Below are 18,118 nucleotides of genomic sequence, written 5' to 3'. Positions count from 1 at the left end.
CTTTGGATGTGCAGAAGCTTTTCAATTTGATGTAGTCCCATTGGTTTGTTTCTGCTTTAGTCTTCCTTGCAATTGGGTTTGATTCATCAAAGATGTCCTTGAGGTGTAGGTGAGAAACTGTTTTACCAATGTTTTCCTCTAAGTATTTGATTGTTTCTGGTCTGACATCTAGGTCTTTGATCCATTTGGAGTTGATTTTTGTTTCTGGTGAGATAAAGTGGTTCAATTTCATTCTTCTGCATGTTGCAATCCAGTTTTCCCAGCACCATTTATTAAAGAGAGCCTCCTTTTTCCATTTAATACTTTGGGCCCCCTTATCAAAGATTAGATGTCCATAGGTGTGGGGATTTATTTTTGGGCTTTCAATTCTGTTCCACTGGTCTGTGTGCCTATTTTTGTTCCAGTACCATGCTGTTTTGATGATGATGGCTTTATAATATAGTTTAAGGTCTGGGAGTGTGATGCCTCCATTTCTGTTTCTTTTCCTTAAGATGGTCTTGGCAATTCTAGGTGTTTTCATGTTCCAGATAAATGATTGTAGTGTTTGTTCTATTCTCTTAAAGAAGCTTGGTGGAACTTTGATGGGTATTTCATTAAATCTGTATATGGCTCTGGGGAGAATATTCATTTTGATGATATTTATTCTTCCAATCCATGAGCATGGGATATCTTTCCATTTCTTGGTATCAGTTTCTATTTCCTTGAGTAGCGACTCATAGTTTTCAGTATATAAGTCTTTCACTTCTTTGGTCAACTTTATTCCTAGGTATTTGATTGATTTTGCTGAAACAGTAAATGGGAGGGATTTCTGGATGTCTTCTTCTTCAGATTTAGTGTTTGCATAAAGAAATGCCACTGATTTTTGTACATTGATTTTGTAGCCTGATATCTTGCTATATTGCCTAATAACTTCCAGTAGTTTTCTGCTGGATTCTTTGGGTCTTTCTATGTATACTATCATATCATCTGCAAATAGTGAGAACTTGACTTCTTCCCTTCCAATCTGTATTCCTTTGATTTCTTTCTCTTGCCTGATTGCTATGGCAAGAACTTCCAATACTATGTTTCATCTCAGGTGGTTCACTTTCTAACAAAGTCCCAAAACCTAGATACACACCAGTTTCTGTGAGAGAGAGCATATGTTCACACGTATCCGTAAACTACTGCAAAATATATGCCTGAAAGCAGAAGTGCACTAGAGTTTGCAGTGAGTACCCCCTAACACTTCCTCTCCTCTATTCCAAGCTTTGGGTCCATGATTGCTCAACAATTTGTCTGGCTTCGTATGTTAACTCTCTTTTCAGTCACCAGGTTCCAGATGTCATCAGGATGCCGGCCAGGCTTCCCTAGACTGAAGACCCCACCAATGTGTCCTGGAGCTCCGCTTCCCCAGAGCCCCACCCTACTAGGGAAAGAGAGAGGGAGACTGGTAGTATGGACTGACCAGTCAACGCCCATGTTCAGCGGGGAAGCAATTACAGAAGCCAGACCTTCTACCTTTTGCAACCCACAATGACCCTGGGTCCATGCTCCCAGAGGGCTAGAGAATGGGAAAGCCATCAGGGGAGGGGGTGGGAAATGGAGATTGGGTGGTGGGAATTGTGTGGAATTGTACCCCTCCTACCCTATGGTTTTGTTAATTAATCCTTTCTTAAATTACAAAATAAAATAAAATAATAAAAAATAAAAAAATAAATAAATAACAAAAAAGAGTTTAATAACCAACATATATAAAGAGCTTGCCAAACTCAACAACAAGACAACAAATAACCCCATCCAAAAATGGTGGGAGGACTTGGACAGAATATTCACCACAGAAGAGATCCAAAAGGCTGAGAAACACATGAAAAATGCTCCAAGTCTCTGATTGTCAGAGAAATGCAAATCAAGACAACAATGAGATACCACTTCACTCCTGTGAGAATGTCATACATCAGAAAAGGTAACAGCAGCAAATGGTGAAGAGAGTGTGGGGTCAAAGGAACCCTCCTACACTGCTGGTGGGAATGTCAATTGGTCCAGCCTCTGAAGAGAACAATCTAGAGAACTCTCAGAAAGCAAGAAATGGACCTACCCTATGATCCTGCAATTCTTCTCCTGGGGATATATCCTAAGGAACCCAACACATCCATCCAAAAAGATCTGTGTACACATATGTTCTTGGTAGCACAATTTGTAATAGCCAAAACCTGGAAGCAACCCAGGTGTCCAACAACAGATGAGTGGCTGAGCAAGTTGTGGTATATATACACAATGGAATACTACTCAGCTGTAAAAAATAGTGACTTCACCGTTTTCAGCTGATCTTGGATGGACCTTGAAAAATTCATGTTAAGTGAAATAAGTCAGAAACAGAAGGATGAATATGGGATGATCTCACTCTCAGGCAGAAGTTGAAAAACAAGATCAGAAGAGAAAACACAAGTAGAACCTGAAATGGAATTGGCATATCGCATCTGGGGTGGGTGGGTGGGGAGAATACAGGTCCATGAAGGATGAAGGACCTAGTGGGGGTTGTATTGTTATATGGGAAACTGGGGAATGTTATGCATGTACAAACTATTGTATTTACTGTTGAATGTAAAACATTAATTCCCAAATAAATAAATAAATAAATAAAGCAGACCAGAGCTCTCTTTTTTTTTAGTCACTGGGTCCCTGAGTAATTCCACACAGGGCTTTTAAATTTGCCACATGAATTTAAAGTGATTGTAAATATGGTACTGCAAACAGCTGATGCAGTTATGCTTGAGTCATTCTCTCCCTCTCCTTCTGATCCCATTGTCCAGGTCGAATCCAGGCTTCATACAGTGATCTTCCTTTCTTTACCAGAAAAGTCAACTGAAATCCATTGAGTTATTTTGTAATAATATTTTTTTTCCTCTCCAGTTTTATTGCTGGTGACTATGAATCCACTACTCCTGAAGGCAGTTTTCCCCCCCATTTTGTTGCCCTTGTTATTGTTTTATTATTATGCTGTTGTTGTTGGATAGGACAGAGAGACATCAAGGGAGGAGGGGAAGGCGGGCGGCGGGGATAGAAAGATAAACACCTGCAAACCTGCTTCACTACCCTGCAGGTGGGGCGCTGGGGGCTTGAACCAGGATCCTTACAGTGGTCCTTGTGCTTAGCTTTGTGCCATGTGCGTTTTACCCGCTGTGCTACTGCCCAGTCCCCTAAAGTTTGTTTTCTGAGGGAGAACCATCTTTCCTTGACTAGATTTCCATAGTTCTGGCCTAGAAGTCCGGAAAAGATTCCTATTCAAGAATACTCTATCCAATATAACCAGGTCATCACTAATGTTTGAAGAAGCAAAGAACAGTTTTCTAGGCAAACAACAGTGAAAGGAATTCATAATCACTAAGTCAGCTCTACAATAATCAAATGAACTTATACAAAATGAAAATATAGAATGAGTTCATCCATAAGGGTAAGCAAAGAACTAAAATAATGAAAACAAAAGTCAAATGACAAACCCTCTGACTACAGAGCTGAGGTTACCAAAGGGATTGGGGTTGTAAGGATGAAGGTAGTCCAATGGAATATTTTTACTCTGGTGGTGGGTGGGTGTGATGCAGTGACATATTTTGAAGAGGTGTGAAATTGTACTTCTAGAGCCAGCAAAATAGTTCACCTGAATAGTGCTGTCTGCTTTGCCATGCACACAACCAGGTTTGACCTTGGACCCAACAAGACCTTGGAGGAAGCTGCAGTGCTCTGGTGTCTTTCCCTCTCTCTGTAACTGAAAAAGTCAGCCTGGAGTGGAAACACCAGCAAGGACAGAAAAAAAAAAAAGATCTCTGAAACATTTATAGTCTTGTAAACCAAGGTTACCTCAAAAACAAATGAAATTAAAAAATTATAAAGCACTGCTGAAAAATAAAATTCAACATGTTTTCTACGTATTGAGGATATGTATTACTTTTGCACTAGTAGAGTAAAAAAAGTAACAAACTATGATAACTCAAGGACTATCTGTAATTAGTACAAACAAATGAGTTTAGACTACTAGTACTCAATTACATACCTGACATTTTTAGGCAATGCAATAGTTAGAATAAATTAAACTTGAGTAGGGATAGATAGCATAATGGTTATACAAAAAGACTCTCATGTATGAGGCTCCAAAGTTCCAGATTTAATCCCCCATACTACCATAAGCCAGAGCTGAGCAGTGTTCTGGTTGGAAAAAAAAAAAAGGGACTCTCAATAGAAAGGCTTCCAACATACAGCCTCACCGCTAGGCTGCCAAGGTGTAGATCTTCCCCTGAGTTTCCTGGTTAGTTCTCTGTCCCCAGATGTCAGCACAGAGCCTTCCCTCTGCTGCTCCAGCCTCTGAGGGCAGTAGCAATGGAGACTCAGTTGCATTTGGTGAGTCTTAGGGGAGTTCTCTCCTCCATTCAGCAGTGTTTTTGTTGGTAAAACAGACTGGAGGTGGTGCCTCAACCTATAAACTGCCAGACTGTTACCAGCGGCTCAGTCTCTCCTTAGGCTCCTCTCTGTCCACGAGCCACATGTGTTTGCACTCACCGGTGATTTGGTGGGTTCCTGAAGTTGTTCTAGTCCTACCTTGTTGCAGTCCCAAATGATATCCTATTCACATGTCTTGTCCATATTATTTACTGGATTGCTTGATTTTTTTTATTGTTGAACTGTATGATTACTTTATAATTTTATATCAAATGTATGATGTGCACATGTTTTCTCCTACTAGCTTTGTAGCAAAATTTGTCTCTTTCTCTCTCTCTTTTTTTAAACCACAGCACTGCTCAGCTCTGGCTTACGGTGGTGCAGGGGATTGAACCTGGGACTTTGGATTAGTCAACAATTTGTACTGCATTATATCTTAACTCTCTTTCAGCCAGATGATACCATGATGCCAGCCTGACTTCCTTGGGCAGAGGACACCATGTACCTTGGAGCCCCGCATCCCCAGATCCCTGCCACACTAGGAAAAGAGAGAGACAGGCTGGGAATATGGATCGGCCTGCCAATGCCCATGTTCAGCGGGGAAGCAGTTACAGAAAACAGACTTTCCACCTTCTGTACCCCATAATGATCCTGGGTACATACTCCCAGAAGGATAAAGAATAGGAAAGCTATCAGGGGAGTGGACTGGATATGGAGCTTTGGGGTGGACATTGTGTGGAAATGTACCCCTCTTATCCTGTAGTCTTGTCAATATTTCCATTTAATAAATAAAAAAAGAAGAAAAAGAGGAACAAAAAAGGAATTGGCACTGGTAGAAGGAATATAATATAAGGACAGAATATCCTCAGGAATAAGCATGAAATTAAAGAAACTTGGGGTTTTATGATAAGAAAGATGTGAAAACAAGGAAAAAAGACACAGAAAAGATTAAAATGTACTAGAGAGCCAATAATACCATTTAAAATGACAGAAAACCAGCTGGGGCCCTAACGGGGAATCCTGAGATTCCCAAACAGACTTGATGGGCCTAGAACTCGAATGAATTCCTCTCTCCATTGTTACTGGTCATTTCTAGCAGGAACCCCTTTGTGGGTCCCCATAGGACCTTGCCCTCAACTTGGATCAACAATGGTAGAGAATGTTCCATCCTCCGAAGGAAGGATGGACAACATACTCTATGCTACACCTGAGGAAGATGGGTCCTGATATTGAGACAGCTTGGAATGCTCCTACTAATGATCACAGAATGTGAACTTGGATGTACAGGAATGCAGAGGTCACACAGGCTCCCAAGCTAATTATGGACCCTAGATCACATCAAATCAATGGGGTTTACAGTCAACAATATTTATACCCCTTCCCCATATTAGGGAGCTACTCTCTTCCCTGATCCAGCTTTCTGGTCCTTTTCCCATCCATGATATCATCTCCCCAGAAAATAACTTGGATCCATCTGCATATCAGATTTCAGGCTCAGGCAAAAACAAACAAACAAACAAACAACTACAACAACAAAACACTAGTATAGCTACAGGCCCTTTGAAATATAACTAAAATATGCCTACTAGCCATCTACAAAATGGAGGACCCCCCCCTAACTCTTCATCTGCACTATTCCAGCCTTTAGGTCCATGATTCTTCAACAATTTCTCTGGCTTTGTATGTTAACTCTCTTTTCAACCACCAGGTCCCAGATGCTAGCAGGATGTGACCAGACTTCCCTGGACAGACAACCCCACCAATGTGCCTTGGAGCTCTGCTTCCCCAGAGCCCTTCCCCACTAGGGAAAGAGAGAGGCAGGCTGTGAGTATGAATCAACCTGTCAATGCCCATGTTCAGTGGGGAAGCAATTATAGAAGCCAGACCTTCAGCTTTCTGCATTCCACAATGATCTTGGGTCCATACTCCCAGAGGGTTAAAGAATAGGAAAGCTATCAGGGGAGGGGAGGGGATGGGATACGAAGGTCTGGTCATGGGAATTGTGTGAAGTTATATCCCTCTTATCCTATGGATTTGTCAATGTTTTCTTTTTATAAATAAAAATTAAAAAATAAAATAAAATAAAATGACAGAAAGGGGGAGTCAGGCAGTAGCGCAGTGGGTTAAGCGCCGGTGGTGCAAAGTGCAAGGACTGGTGTAAGGATCCCAGTTCGAGCCCCCAGCTCCCCACCTGCAGGGGAGTTGCTTCACAAGTAGTCAAGCAGGTCTGCAGGTGTCTTTCTCTCCCCCTCTCTGTCTTCCCCTCTTCTCTCCATTTCACTCTGTCCTATCCAACAATGACGATGACATCAATAACAAAACAATAATAATAACTACAACAATAAAAAAAACAATAAGGGCAACAATAAGGAATAAATAAATATTTTAAAATGACAGAAAGGGGGCCAGGTGGTGGCACACCTGGTTGAGTGCACATTTATCACGCCTCTGGTCCTACCTGCAGAGGGGAAGCTTCACAAGCAGTGAAGCAGTGCAGCAGGTTTCTCACTTTTTTTTTCACTGATCTCCCTGTCCTCCCCTCTCAATTTGTTTCTATTCTATCAAATAAAAGAAATATGGGGGGGATAACTGTAGGGAATGCTAAATTCATTGTACAGGTACCAAGCCTCAGCAATATCCCTGGTGACAATAAAAAAATTAAAATTAAATTAAATGACAACTGTTACATATAAGTATTAGATATAATTTATATAAAAATCTATTCTTATAAATACACCAGTCTTTTAAAAACTTCTTGTCTCACCATTTTTTTCTTGAATAGCATCTAGCTATTTTTTCACTCCCCTTTCATACTTTAAAGTTGTTTCATATTTCTTTTTCTATATTTCATTCATTAATTTTGTGTAAGTTAAGAGGTAAAAGGGAGATGGAGAGAGAGGTGGGGAGGGATGGGGGAGAGAGAGAGATAAAGAGAGAGAGAGAGAGGAAGAGAGAGAGAGAGTGGGTGAGAGAGAGAGAGGGAAACTGACACTATGCCACTGTTTCACTGCTTTGCAGGTCGGGACTGGGGGCTTGAACCCTGCTTAGTTCCTGTGCACTGTAATGTTAGTGCTCAACCAGATGTGCTACGTACCACACAGTACCAGCTGTTTTATATTTATATGGCTTGTGTTTCTGGTTCTCTTTTTACTGTGCATACCTTGTTGAAAGTTAAATGTCCCCTGTTTCTTTTTCTGTGGCACTTATTTCAGTAACTTTTTTTTTTTTTTACCAGAGCACTGCTCAGCTCTGGCTTATGCTGGTGCAGGGGATTGAACCTGGGACTTTGGAGCCTCAGGCATGAGAGTCTCTTTGCATAAGCATTATGCTATCTACCCCTGACCTCAGTAACTTTTATAAGGCAGCTCTTGTAATGGCAAAAACCGTTTTGATTGCTGCTTCATATTTGAATGACAGTCTTCCAGATATGTATGTGTGATTGGCAGTTGTTATCTTTTGGCACTTAGAACATGCCATCCCTCTCTCTTGGCCTCCACGGTTCCTGCTAAAAATCTGATGCAAGTCTGACTATGCTGCCTTTACAAGTAACTTTTTTCTTTTCTTGGCAGCTTGTATTTTCTTCCGATTTTTGCTAGTTTCACAAGAATGAGTCTTAGGGGAGTCGGGCTGTAGCGCAGTGGGTTAAGTGCAGGTGGCGCTAAGCTCAAGGACCGGCGTCAGGATCCCGGTTCGAGCCCCCGGCTCCCCACCTGCAGGCAGGTCCCTTCACAGGCGGTGAAGCAGGTCTGCAGGTGTCTGTCTTTCTCTCCCCCTCTCTGTCTTACCCTCCTCTCTCCATTTCTCTCTGTCCTATCCAACAACAACGACATCAATAATAACTACAACAATAAAACAAGGGCAACAAAAGGGAATAAAAAAAACTTAAAAAAAAAAAAGAATGAGTCTTAGATCTATTGTGGCTTAAGAATCTGGGAATTCTTTCTGCTTCCTGAACCACATCCTGACCATATCTCAGAGTTGGAAATTTTTCTGTTATTATTTCTTTGAATATGATTTTTGCTCCTTTCTTTCTCTCCTCTCATTCTGAGATACCTATAATTCTGGTATTTGCCTTTCCAATGGAGTATTCAATCTCCCAAAAAGCTGATTCATTTCCCCTAAAAATTTCCCTCCTTCTGCACTGAAGTAAACGATTGTGATTATTTTGTCTTCTATTCCTGATGCTCTCTCTTCTAGATGGGTAAACCTACTTCCTTGACTTCCTATGAGACTGTAATACAATCCATTGATTATCTTTCATACACTGTAGCTCTGCTCCCATGTTTTCCAGGTTCCTATCCAGTTAGTCTTAGATATCATGTATTTATTTCTAAATTCATTTCTCAATATTAAACCAAGAGCTTTGTATTTCTTCAAATTTCTGACAATATCTTTCCTAAATTATTACTCTGACAGCTCTTCTGGATTTGCATCCTTAAGTGCCTGGCCATCTAGATTTCCAAGTACTGGTGTTTTTCTAGTTTTACCCATCTATTTTGGTTCCTGCTATTGGTAATCAGGAGGTTCAAGGTTGTGCTTTGTATATGATTTGCCTGGGGAAGGGAAGAGTTTTGAAGAAATGATATAGTATTACGGCACCTGATATTCTTTAAATAGAGTTCTAGTCTGGTAGTAGGGTGGAGGTTTTCAGACCTTCTTAGTCTCTTCCCAGACTGTTTCCTGAAAGTAGAAACTCTGCTATATGGTTGAAGCTACTCTGTTGACTGTACGACAGTCTAACCCTGTTCACTAAGATCTCTATGGCATTTGGGACACCTTAGAGTGGCTGGTTTCCCTACTATCACAAGTTCCCTCCTTACCTCAAATGGTTTCCTAGGATTCACTCAAAATTATGTAGTTTCTACAATTCTAAACAGCAGTTCTGAGCTCCTTTTTTTTTATGTTAGTTGGTTCTTCGTGGGCCCTTTAAATTCACCATGTGAATTTGAAGCGACTATGTTTCTCTTCTTTCTCTCTCTTTCTGCTATCCATGTGCAATCACCAATTTTCAGACAGTGGTATTTTTTTGCTTTAACACAAACCCAAGTTGTGCTCTGATGAAATTCAAAATTCAGATTATTTTGCTATAACATTTGTTTTCTGGGGAGAGCCAACTTCCTGAGACTAGGTCACCTTAGTCCCTCCCCAGAAGTTTCTTGTTATTTAATGATGATCTAATATGGGCTACTGACATATACAGGCCAGGCCCTCCATACATGAAATGACTGCAGATGATGTCTCTTCTTTTTGCATTCTTAGGTGTTTTAAAAGTTTTCTTGGGGCCATATTCGGGGAGTCCTGAGATTCCCAAACAGACATGATGGTTCTAGACCTCAAATAAATCCCTCTATCCATTGTTACTGGTCATTTCTATCAGGAACAACAAAACAGACCCCTTTGTGGGCTCCCCTAGGGCCTTGCCCTCAACTTAGATCAACAACCGTGGAGAATGTTCCATCCTCCAAAGGAAGGATGGACATCATATTCTATGCTACACCTGAGGAAGATGGGTCCTGATATTGGGGCAGCTTGGAACGCTTCTACTGATGATCACAGAATGTGAACTTGGATATACAGGAATGCAGAGGTCACACAGGCTCCTAAGCTGAATGTGGGTCCCAGATCAGATCAAATCGATGGGGTTTACAGTCAACAACATTTATAAACCTTTCCCATATTTAGGAGCTACTCTCTTCCCTGATCCAACATTCCGGTCCTTTTCCCAGTCATGACATCATCTCCCCAGACAATAGCTTGGATCCATCTGCATATCAGATTTCAGGCTCAGGGGAAAAAAAACACTAGTATAGCTATAGGCCCTTGGAATATAACTAAAATATGCCTACTAGCTATCTACAAAACAGAGAACCGCCCCCCCCCAACTCTTCATCTGCACTACTCCAGCCTTTAATGGTGATCTATAAGTTAACTGGCAAAATAGCTCCAACAAAACTTTGAGGAAACCGAATTAATTCTAAATTATATTTGGAAGAATAACTGTTCAGAAATAGCTACTACCAGTCTGAAACAAGAAAAGTACAAAGCTGAGACCTGCCTTACCCAATAGGTAATTTGCAAATCCTTAAAAAGTGAAAGAATATGATATTGGTGAAGGAACAAATAGACAATACAATGAAATGGAATCCAGGAATGGATTCAGTTATATATAAACTTGATACACAGGAGAGGTAGGAATAAAATCATGGTGGGGGGGAGACATCTACCTAAAGAGACCGATGCATACCTGTGTTCATAAGAGCAACATCTATAATAGGCTAAACTTGGGGGCAACCCTAATGCCCAGTAACAGACGAGTAGCTAAGAAAATTGTGGCATATATACACAGTGGATTACTGTGCAACTATTAAACTGATGATGTTATCTCCTTTCCCATATCTTGGGCAGAACTTAAAGGTACATTGAGTGAGATAAGCCAGAATGAATACAGGATGATCACACTTATAGGTGCTATTTAAAGAAGCAAGGACAGTGAAACTTGGACTGGGTGTGGTGTATTATACCAAAGTAAACTACTCTGGGGAAAGAAAGGGATGGGGTGGAGGGGCTCTGTGATCTTGTTGAATGATGGTAAAAAAAAGAACCTAGCGGGAGTCGGGCTGTAGCGCAGCGGGTTAAGCGCAGGTAGCGCAAAGCACAAGGACTGGCATAAGGATCCCGGTTCGAACCCCGGCTCCCCACCTGCAGGGGAGTCCTTCACAAGCGGTGAAGCAGGTCTGCAGGTGTCTAGCTTTCTCTCCTCCTCTCTGTCTTCCCCTCCTCTCTCCATTTCTCTCTGTTCTATCCAACAACGGCAACAACAATAATAACTACAACAATAAAACCTCAAGGGCAACAAAAGGGGATAAATAAATTAAATAAATATTACAAAAAAAAAGAACCTAGCTTGGGGGAAAGAGAGTCTTATAGACACCTATCATGTGTCAACAATTGTGCTCTAAACTATTACCCCCCCAGCAAAGTTGGAAAAAGAGATCACTTAATAAATGAAGTTAGGAAAACTGGCTTCTTATGTCAAGAAAATAAAATTATAACCTTTCTTATAACATATACAAGATGAACCCTGACATTGAAGGCAACATAAACCATAGGAAAATATAGAAAAATATCTTCATAACCCAGTGGTATGGACTTGCTTTCTAGCAGTGGACTTGAGTTCCAGAGTTTAAGCCCAGCACTGTACAGTGATATTCTAAATTCACACTTTTTTTTTTTTTTGGCACCAGGGTTAGGCTGGGGCTCAGTGCCTGCACTATGAATGACTGTTTCTGGAAGCCATTCTTTCCCAGATTGTTGCCCTTGTTGTTGTTATTTTTATTGTTGCCATTGCATAGGACAGAGAGAACTCAAGAGAGACGGGGAAGACAGACAGGGGAGAGAAAGACAGACATCTGCAGACCTGCTTCACCACTTGTGCAGCAACTCTCTTGGAAGTGGGGAGCAGCGGGCTCGAATCAGGATCTTTACGCCGGTCCTTGCGCTTTGTGCCATGTGCACTTAACCTGCCATGCTACCGCTAGGCCCCCTAAATTCACTCTTTTATCATGAAACAAAATACGTTTTTTTCTTCACCGGGATTTCACAGGCTAGTTTTTTCATATAGAATGGGAGATGGAGAGACTGAGGGAGAGAAGAGAAAGCACTATAGCACCAAGGTTTCCCCCAAGTTTGATAGGTGGTGAGCTTGAATCTGGGTCATATTCATGACAAAGCAGGTGTACTATCCAGGTGAGCTATCTTGCTGGTCCCAAATAAACTTTTTTTTTTATCTCAATGGCACATACCATAAAGGTACAATCTGATAAAACCAAAATTAAATGTTTTTTGGTAGTATATTTATATTGACAATTTACTTGGAAATATATTAAAATGGTAAGTAAAATAGAGGTTGATAGATGATATTGATATATGATAAAGCAAATACATTATAATAATTTTATATAAGCTATATATTCCATATATATTATATAATATAGAATCATATGTTAGTATTATTTAATTATAGAATCTAAATGGCAGTTATATGGATGTTCACCATAATTTTATTCCAACTTTCCTGTATATATTAAGTTATAATAATAAAATGAAGGTTAAAATGAAATATTTTTGTTCAATAGAGAGATTACACATCATATTTAAAATTTTTGAACTGTTATGGGAAAGATATCTGATAGACACACATCTGACAAGGAACTTCTATAATTAATAAGAAAAAGACAAGTAACATAAGATGTGCAAGATAGATACTTCAGAGAATTAGAAAACAGATGGCTAATATAAAACAGAAGATCAATTATACCTGGAGAAAAAAAATGCTTATTAAGATAAACTCCTGGTCTCCACCATATTGAGGGAAGCTTCAGTGCTGTGTTTTTTTCCTTCTCTCTGTTTCTGTCTCTATACATATGAAAAAGTTGGTCTGTAGCAGTGAAGCCCCACTGACAAATGAAAAATCTGAGTGAAATGAGCTGTACAACATGATATCCTTCATGCTAAACAAAGAGGGAAAATTGAGCCAACAAAATAGCTCATTTGGATAGTAATCTGTTTTGCCATGTGTGTGGGCTAGCTTAAAGTCTGAATCATACTGAAGGAAGCTCTAGTGCTGTAATCTCTCTCTCTCTGTCTCTTGTCTCTCTGCATCTCTCTCCCTGCCTCACTACCTTTATTAAAAAAAGAAAAGTGTGGCTGGGGAAATAGCTCAACTGGTGATATAATCAGACTTACATGTCTGATGTTCCTGGTTTGATCCCTACTGCTACATGCACCAGAGTGGTGCTCTGGTCTCTCCCTCTCCATCTCCATCCCCATCCCTCTATCTCTATCTCTCTCTCATAATAAATAAAATAATCCTTAAAAGAAAATGAAAATGGCCCAGAAGGTAGCAGAGTGGTAGAGCTTTGGACTTGAAAGCATGAGATCTTAAGTTCAATACCTGGTACCATATATGCGGAATGGTACTCTGGTCTCTTTTTTTTTTTTCCCTATCTCATGAGATACATAAAATAATTTAAAAGGAAAAGGAAAAATATGGATCATACAAGGACTCATGACAATAAAGGGTCATAAACCAAGAAGACTGGCACAGCAATCAGTTGCAGTGTTACTAACGTTTAAGCTAAACATAAAACAACTCTTTATACCCAAACACCATAAAACATTTGTTTTAAAGGAAACATCAAACAAGTTAAAAGAAAGAAAGAAAGAAAGGAAGAAAGAAAGAAAGAAAGAAAGGAAGAAAGAAAGAAAGGAAGAAGGGAAGAAAGGAAGAAGGGAAGAAAGAAAGAAAAAGAAACAAAACTAACAGTCTCCCCCTCACACGGCTTACCGGAGTACACAGCACATGAGTAGCAGGTGAGTGGGGACATTAGCTGGATTAAGCATACTGGGAGTGTCTGACTTCATACAGGCCAGGAAGGCCCTCATTCTTCTGTTCTTGTCCTCAGCTGCTTTGCCTAACCACAGCTTCTTGAGGTTTGGGCAAGTCCATTCCCGAAATGTCAGTGCAGATACCAGTTCAGGGGTTTGAGGTGACTTCCCTTTATAGGCAGACCATTCTTTAAGGATCACTGAAGGAACTGGAAGAAATTGAGGAAACATCCATGATCCATCACATTTTAAGTTTTTGGCTGTTTCTATAATTTTTATTGTTAGCTTCAGTAATAACAATAGTAATAGACATTTACTACATACTTGGTATGTATAAATGTAAATATCATTTAATCCTCATAAAAGCCCTAATAAATACTATTAGATAAATGAAATTATATAATAAAAAACATCCTCAAACTATTATTTTCACTTAGCAAAACACCCTAGAGACTGATCCATGTTGCTGAATCTATCAATAGTTTATATTCTTCTTGCCCAAGTAGTACTCCATGTTAAGGAGGCACTACAATTTAACCATTTCTACTTTGTAGGGTCTCTAGGTTGCTTCCAGTTTGGGGTATTACAAATAAACCTGCTGCCACCCCATCAGCTGGGGCCCTATTCGGGGAGTCCTGAGATTCCCAAACAGTCTTGATGGGCCTAGAACTCGAATAAATCCCTCTCTCCATTGTTACTGGTCATTCCTATAAGGAACAACACAATAAACCCCTTTGTGGGGCCCCATAGGACCCTGCCCTCAACTTGGATCAACAATGGTAGAGAATGTATACTCTATGCTACACCTGAGGAAGATGGGTACTGATATTGGGACAGCTTTGAATGTTCCTACTTATGACCACAGAATGTGAGCTCAGATCTACAGGGACGCAGAGGTCACATAGGCTCCTAAGATGAATATCGGCCCCAGATCACATCAAATTGATGGGGTTTACAGTCAACAATATTTATACACCCTTTCCATATTTGGGAGCTACTCTCTTCTCTGATCCAGCTTTCTGGTCCTTTTTACAGCCATGACATCACCTCCCAAGACAATAATTAGGATCCACCTGCATATCAGATTTCAGGCTCAGGCAAAAAAAACAAAACAAACAAACAAAAAAAACACTAGTACAGCCACAGGCCCTTTGGAATATAACTAAAATATGCCTACTAGCTATCTACAAAATGGAGGGCCCCCCACAACTCTTCATCTGCACTATTCCAGCCTTTAGGTCCATGATTGGTCAACAATTTGTTTGGCTTTGTATGTTAACTCTCTTGTCAACCACCAGGTTCCAGATGCTAGCATGATGCCGACCAGATTTCCCTGGACAGACAACCCCACCAATGTGTCCTGGAGCACTGCTTCCCCAGAGCCCTTCCCCACTAGGGAAAGAGAAAGACAGGCTGGGAGTATGGATCATCCTGTCAACTACCATGTTCAGTGGGGAAGCAATTACAGAAGCCAGACCTTCCACCTGCTGCACCTTCCACCTGCTGCACCCCATAATGACCTTGGGTCCATACTCCCAGAGGGTTAAAGAATAGGAAAGCTATCAGGGGAGGAGATGGGATACAGAGTTCTGGTGGTGGGAATTGTGTGAAGTTATACCCCTCTTATCCTATGGTTTAGTCAATGTTTCCTTTTTATAAATAAAAAATTAAAAAAACCAAATAAAGCTGCTATGAATATTTGTGTATAAGACCCTAGATTAAACTAGGCCTTTATTTCTCTGGAATAGATTCTAAAGAGTGTAAGTTCTATGGTAGTATGGTAAATGTATTTTGTTTTGTAAGAAATGATCAAATCATTTTCCAGACCAGCAGTAGCCTATTACATTCCCACCAGAAATTGACTTGTGATCAGGTTCCTCCAATCCAACACATCATTTGGTATTATACCGTTATTCATTTTAGTCATTCTAATAGACATAGTGATATTTAATCTGGTTTTAATATATATTTCGCAAACAGCTAATGATGGCAAAAAAAAAAATCAGGCCAGTGGAGACAGCATAGTGGGTAGGCAAAAAAAAAATTCCATGCCTGAGTCTCTGAGCTACTAGGTTCAAATCCTGGCACCACAATAATCCAGAGCTGAGCAGTACTCTGGAGAAACATATATGCTTTTTTTAGGGCCCAGAATATCTAGCATGACATATGTTCTGTGGGCATGTAAAAGGAATGTGCAGAGTAGAGGGAGATAGCATCATGGTATTCCCATGCCCAAGACACCAAAGCACCCATGTTCAATCCTCAACACTACCATAAGCCAGAGTCAAGCAGTTCTCTGGATACACACACACACACACACACACACACACACACACATATATATTTTTTGACAAGGGGACCCAAAATACTAAATGGAGGAAGAAGAGTCTCTTCAACAAATGTTCTTTGGGGGAGGCAGGGCTACAGAGTAGCAGCAGCAGCTGTGTTTCTCTCCTCTCCTTTCATGGGTCAACTAGGAATACCAAAGGAGATCACCTGGGGCCACTTATTGTGAACGACGTTAGGAACCCACCAAATCACCGGTGAGTGCAAACACGTGTGGCTCATGGAAAGGAAAGGAGCCTAAGGAGAGACTGAGCTGCTGGTAACAGTCTGGCAGTTGAGGCACCACCTCCAGTCTGTTTTACCAACAAAAACACTGCTGAATGGAGGAGAGAACTCCCCTAAGACTCACCAAACGCAACTGAGTCTCCATTGCTACTGCCCTCAGAGGCTGGAGCAGCAGAGGGAAGGCTCTGTGCTGACATCTGGAAACAGAACTGACCAGGAAACTCAGGAGAAGATCTACACCCCAGTAGCCTAGTGTTGGGGCTGTATAATGGGAGCCTTTCCACATTGTTCTCCTGATGAGAACATGGTGAATACTTGCCTCAGATCCTACAGACTATAAATAGGACTTGTTTAGACACTCACAGGGCTCAGCAGTGCTGCCCAGCTTGGCAGAGAAGCTGAATTGAGCCTGGAGGTTTCGATTATTGGGGTGTGAGAATCTCTTTGCATAACCACTGTACTATCTCTCCCCCACCCTGTTTATCTCTTAGTCAGGAGTAAGGGATTAAGCTAAGAAGCCTACTTAATTTCCACAACTGTGAAGTCTTAGAGACAAGTTAATCCAGGAAAGAGTGATCAGTAATTTGAAAAGTACTGAGAGGGAGTTGGGTAATAGCATAGAAGGTTAAGCGCAGGTGGTGCAAAGCACAAGGAACAGCATAAGGGTCCTGGTTCGAGCTCCCAACTCCACACCTACAGGGGAGTCACTTATCAAGTGTGCCTATTGCTTCACTGCAGGTGTCTTTCTCCCAGTCTTCCCCTCCTCTCTCCATTTCTATGTGTCCTATCCAACAACAATGACATCAATAACAACAATAATAATAACTACAACAATAAAACAACAAGGGAAACAAAAAGGAATAAATAAATAAACAAATATTAAAAAATGAAAATTACTGAGAGGGACCTCACAACATACTATATAGAATGGTTGAGCCAACCAGAAAAAACATTGGAGAAATGAACCAGGACAAAAGTCCAGCTAAAAGCCCCCCAAAGGTTGAAGCATAGAATAATGAGGTCAATATACAAACACTAGTTAAGGAAATAATCACAGGAGAATTGTTATCAGAAATGCAGAAACAACAAATGAGACTTGGGAAGAAAAACACTAATTATCTCAAGGGTATTAGAGAGCTGAAGGCTGAAGTAGCTGAGCTAAGAAAACAACTAGCTGAACAATCGAAAACAGTATCAGAACAGGGTAACAAGATAGAAGAACTACATAAACAGTACAGTGGAGAGAGAATAGAATAAGTGAGGCTGAAAACAGAATTAGTAAGATCGAGGATGAATTAGAGACAACTAAAAAAGAAGTAAGAGATCTCAAAAAGAGATTAATAGATACTGAAAACAACAACAGATACCTATGGGACAACTTGAAAAGAAATAATATATGCATTATTGGCTTATCAGAACAAGAAAGCGAGGGAGGGGAAGAAAGCATTTTTCAGACCATAATAGCTGAGAACTTCTCTAGTCTAGACAACATCAAAGATACAGAGGTTCAAGAAGCCCAGAGGGTCCCAAACAGAATTAACCCAGACCTAAAGACAACAAAACACATCATATTTAGAATAAACAGGAATAAGGATAAAGAAAGGATCCTGAAGGCTGCAAGAGAAAAACAGAGTCACCTACAGAGGAAAACCCGTAAGATTAGCAGCAGATTTCTCCATACAAACACTACAAGCCAGACGAGAATGGCAAGATATCACTGAGAAAGGCTTTCAATCAAGACTACTGTATC

At 40.5% G+C, this 18,118-nt stretch overlaps 1 protein-coding gene across 3 annotated transcripts in view; it reads right to left on the bottom strand.

Moving 5' to 3' along the window:
* Positions 1-18,118, bottom strand: part of FAM120C (family with sequence similarity 120 member C) — a 423,297-nt gene that overhangs the window by 335,336 nt on the left and 69,843 nt on the right. For 2 of the 3 annotated variants that reach the window (XM_060183514.1, XM_060183516.1), the window contains exon 10: positions 13,757-14,006. The exons of the other annotated variant lie outside the window; for it this stretch is intronic. In XM_060183514.1, coding sequence (XP_060039497.1) covers positions 13,757-14,006 — 250 coding nt within the window. The remainder of the gene's footprint in view (positions 1-13,756; positions 14,007-18,118) is intronic. 3 annotated transcript variants of the gene reach the window in all.

This window comes from Erinaceus europaeus, chromosome X, assembly GCF_950295315.1.
Source record: "Erinaceus europaeus chromosome X, mEriEur2.1, whole genome shotgun sequence".
NCBI lineage: Eukaryota > Metazoa > Chordata > Mammalia > Eulipotyphla > Erinaceidae > Erinaceus > Erinaceus europaeus.
Note: the sequence above shows the minus strand (reverse complement) of the source record. Positions and strands in the feature narration are given on the sequence as shown.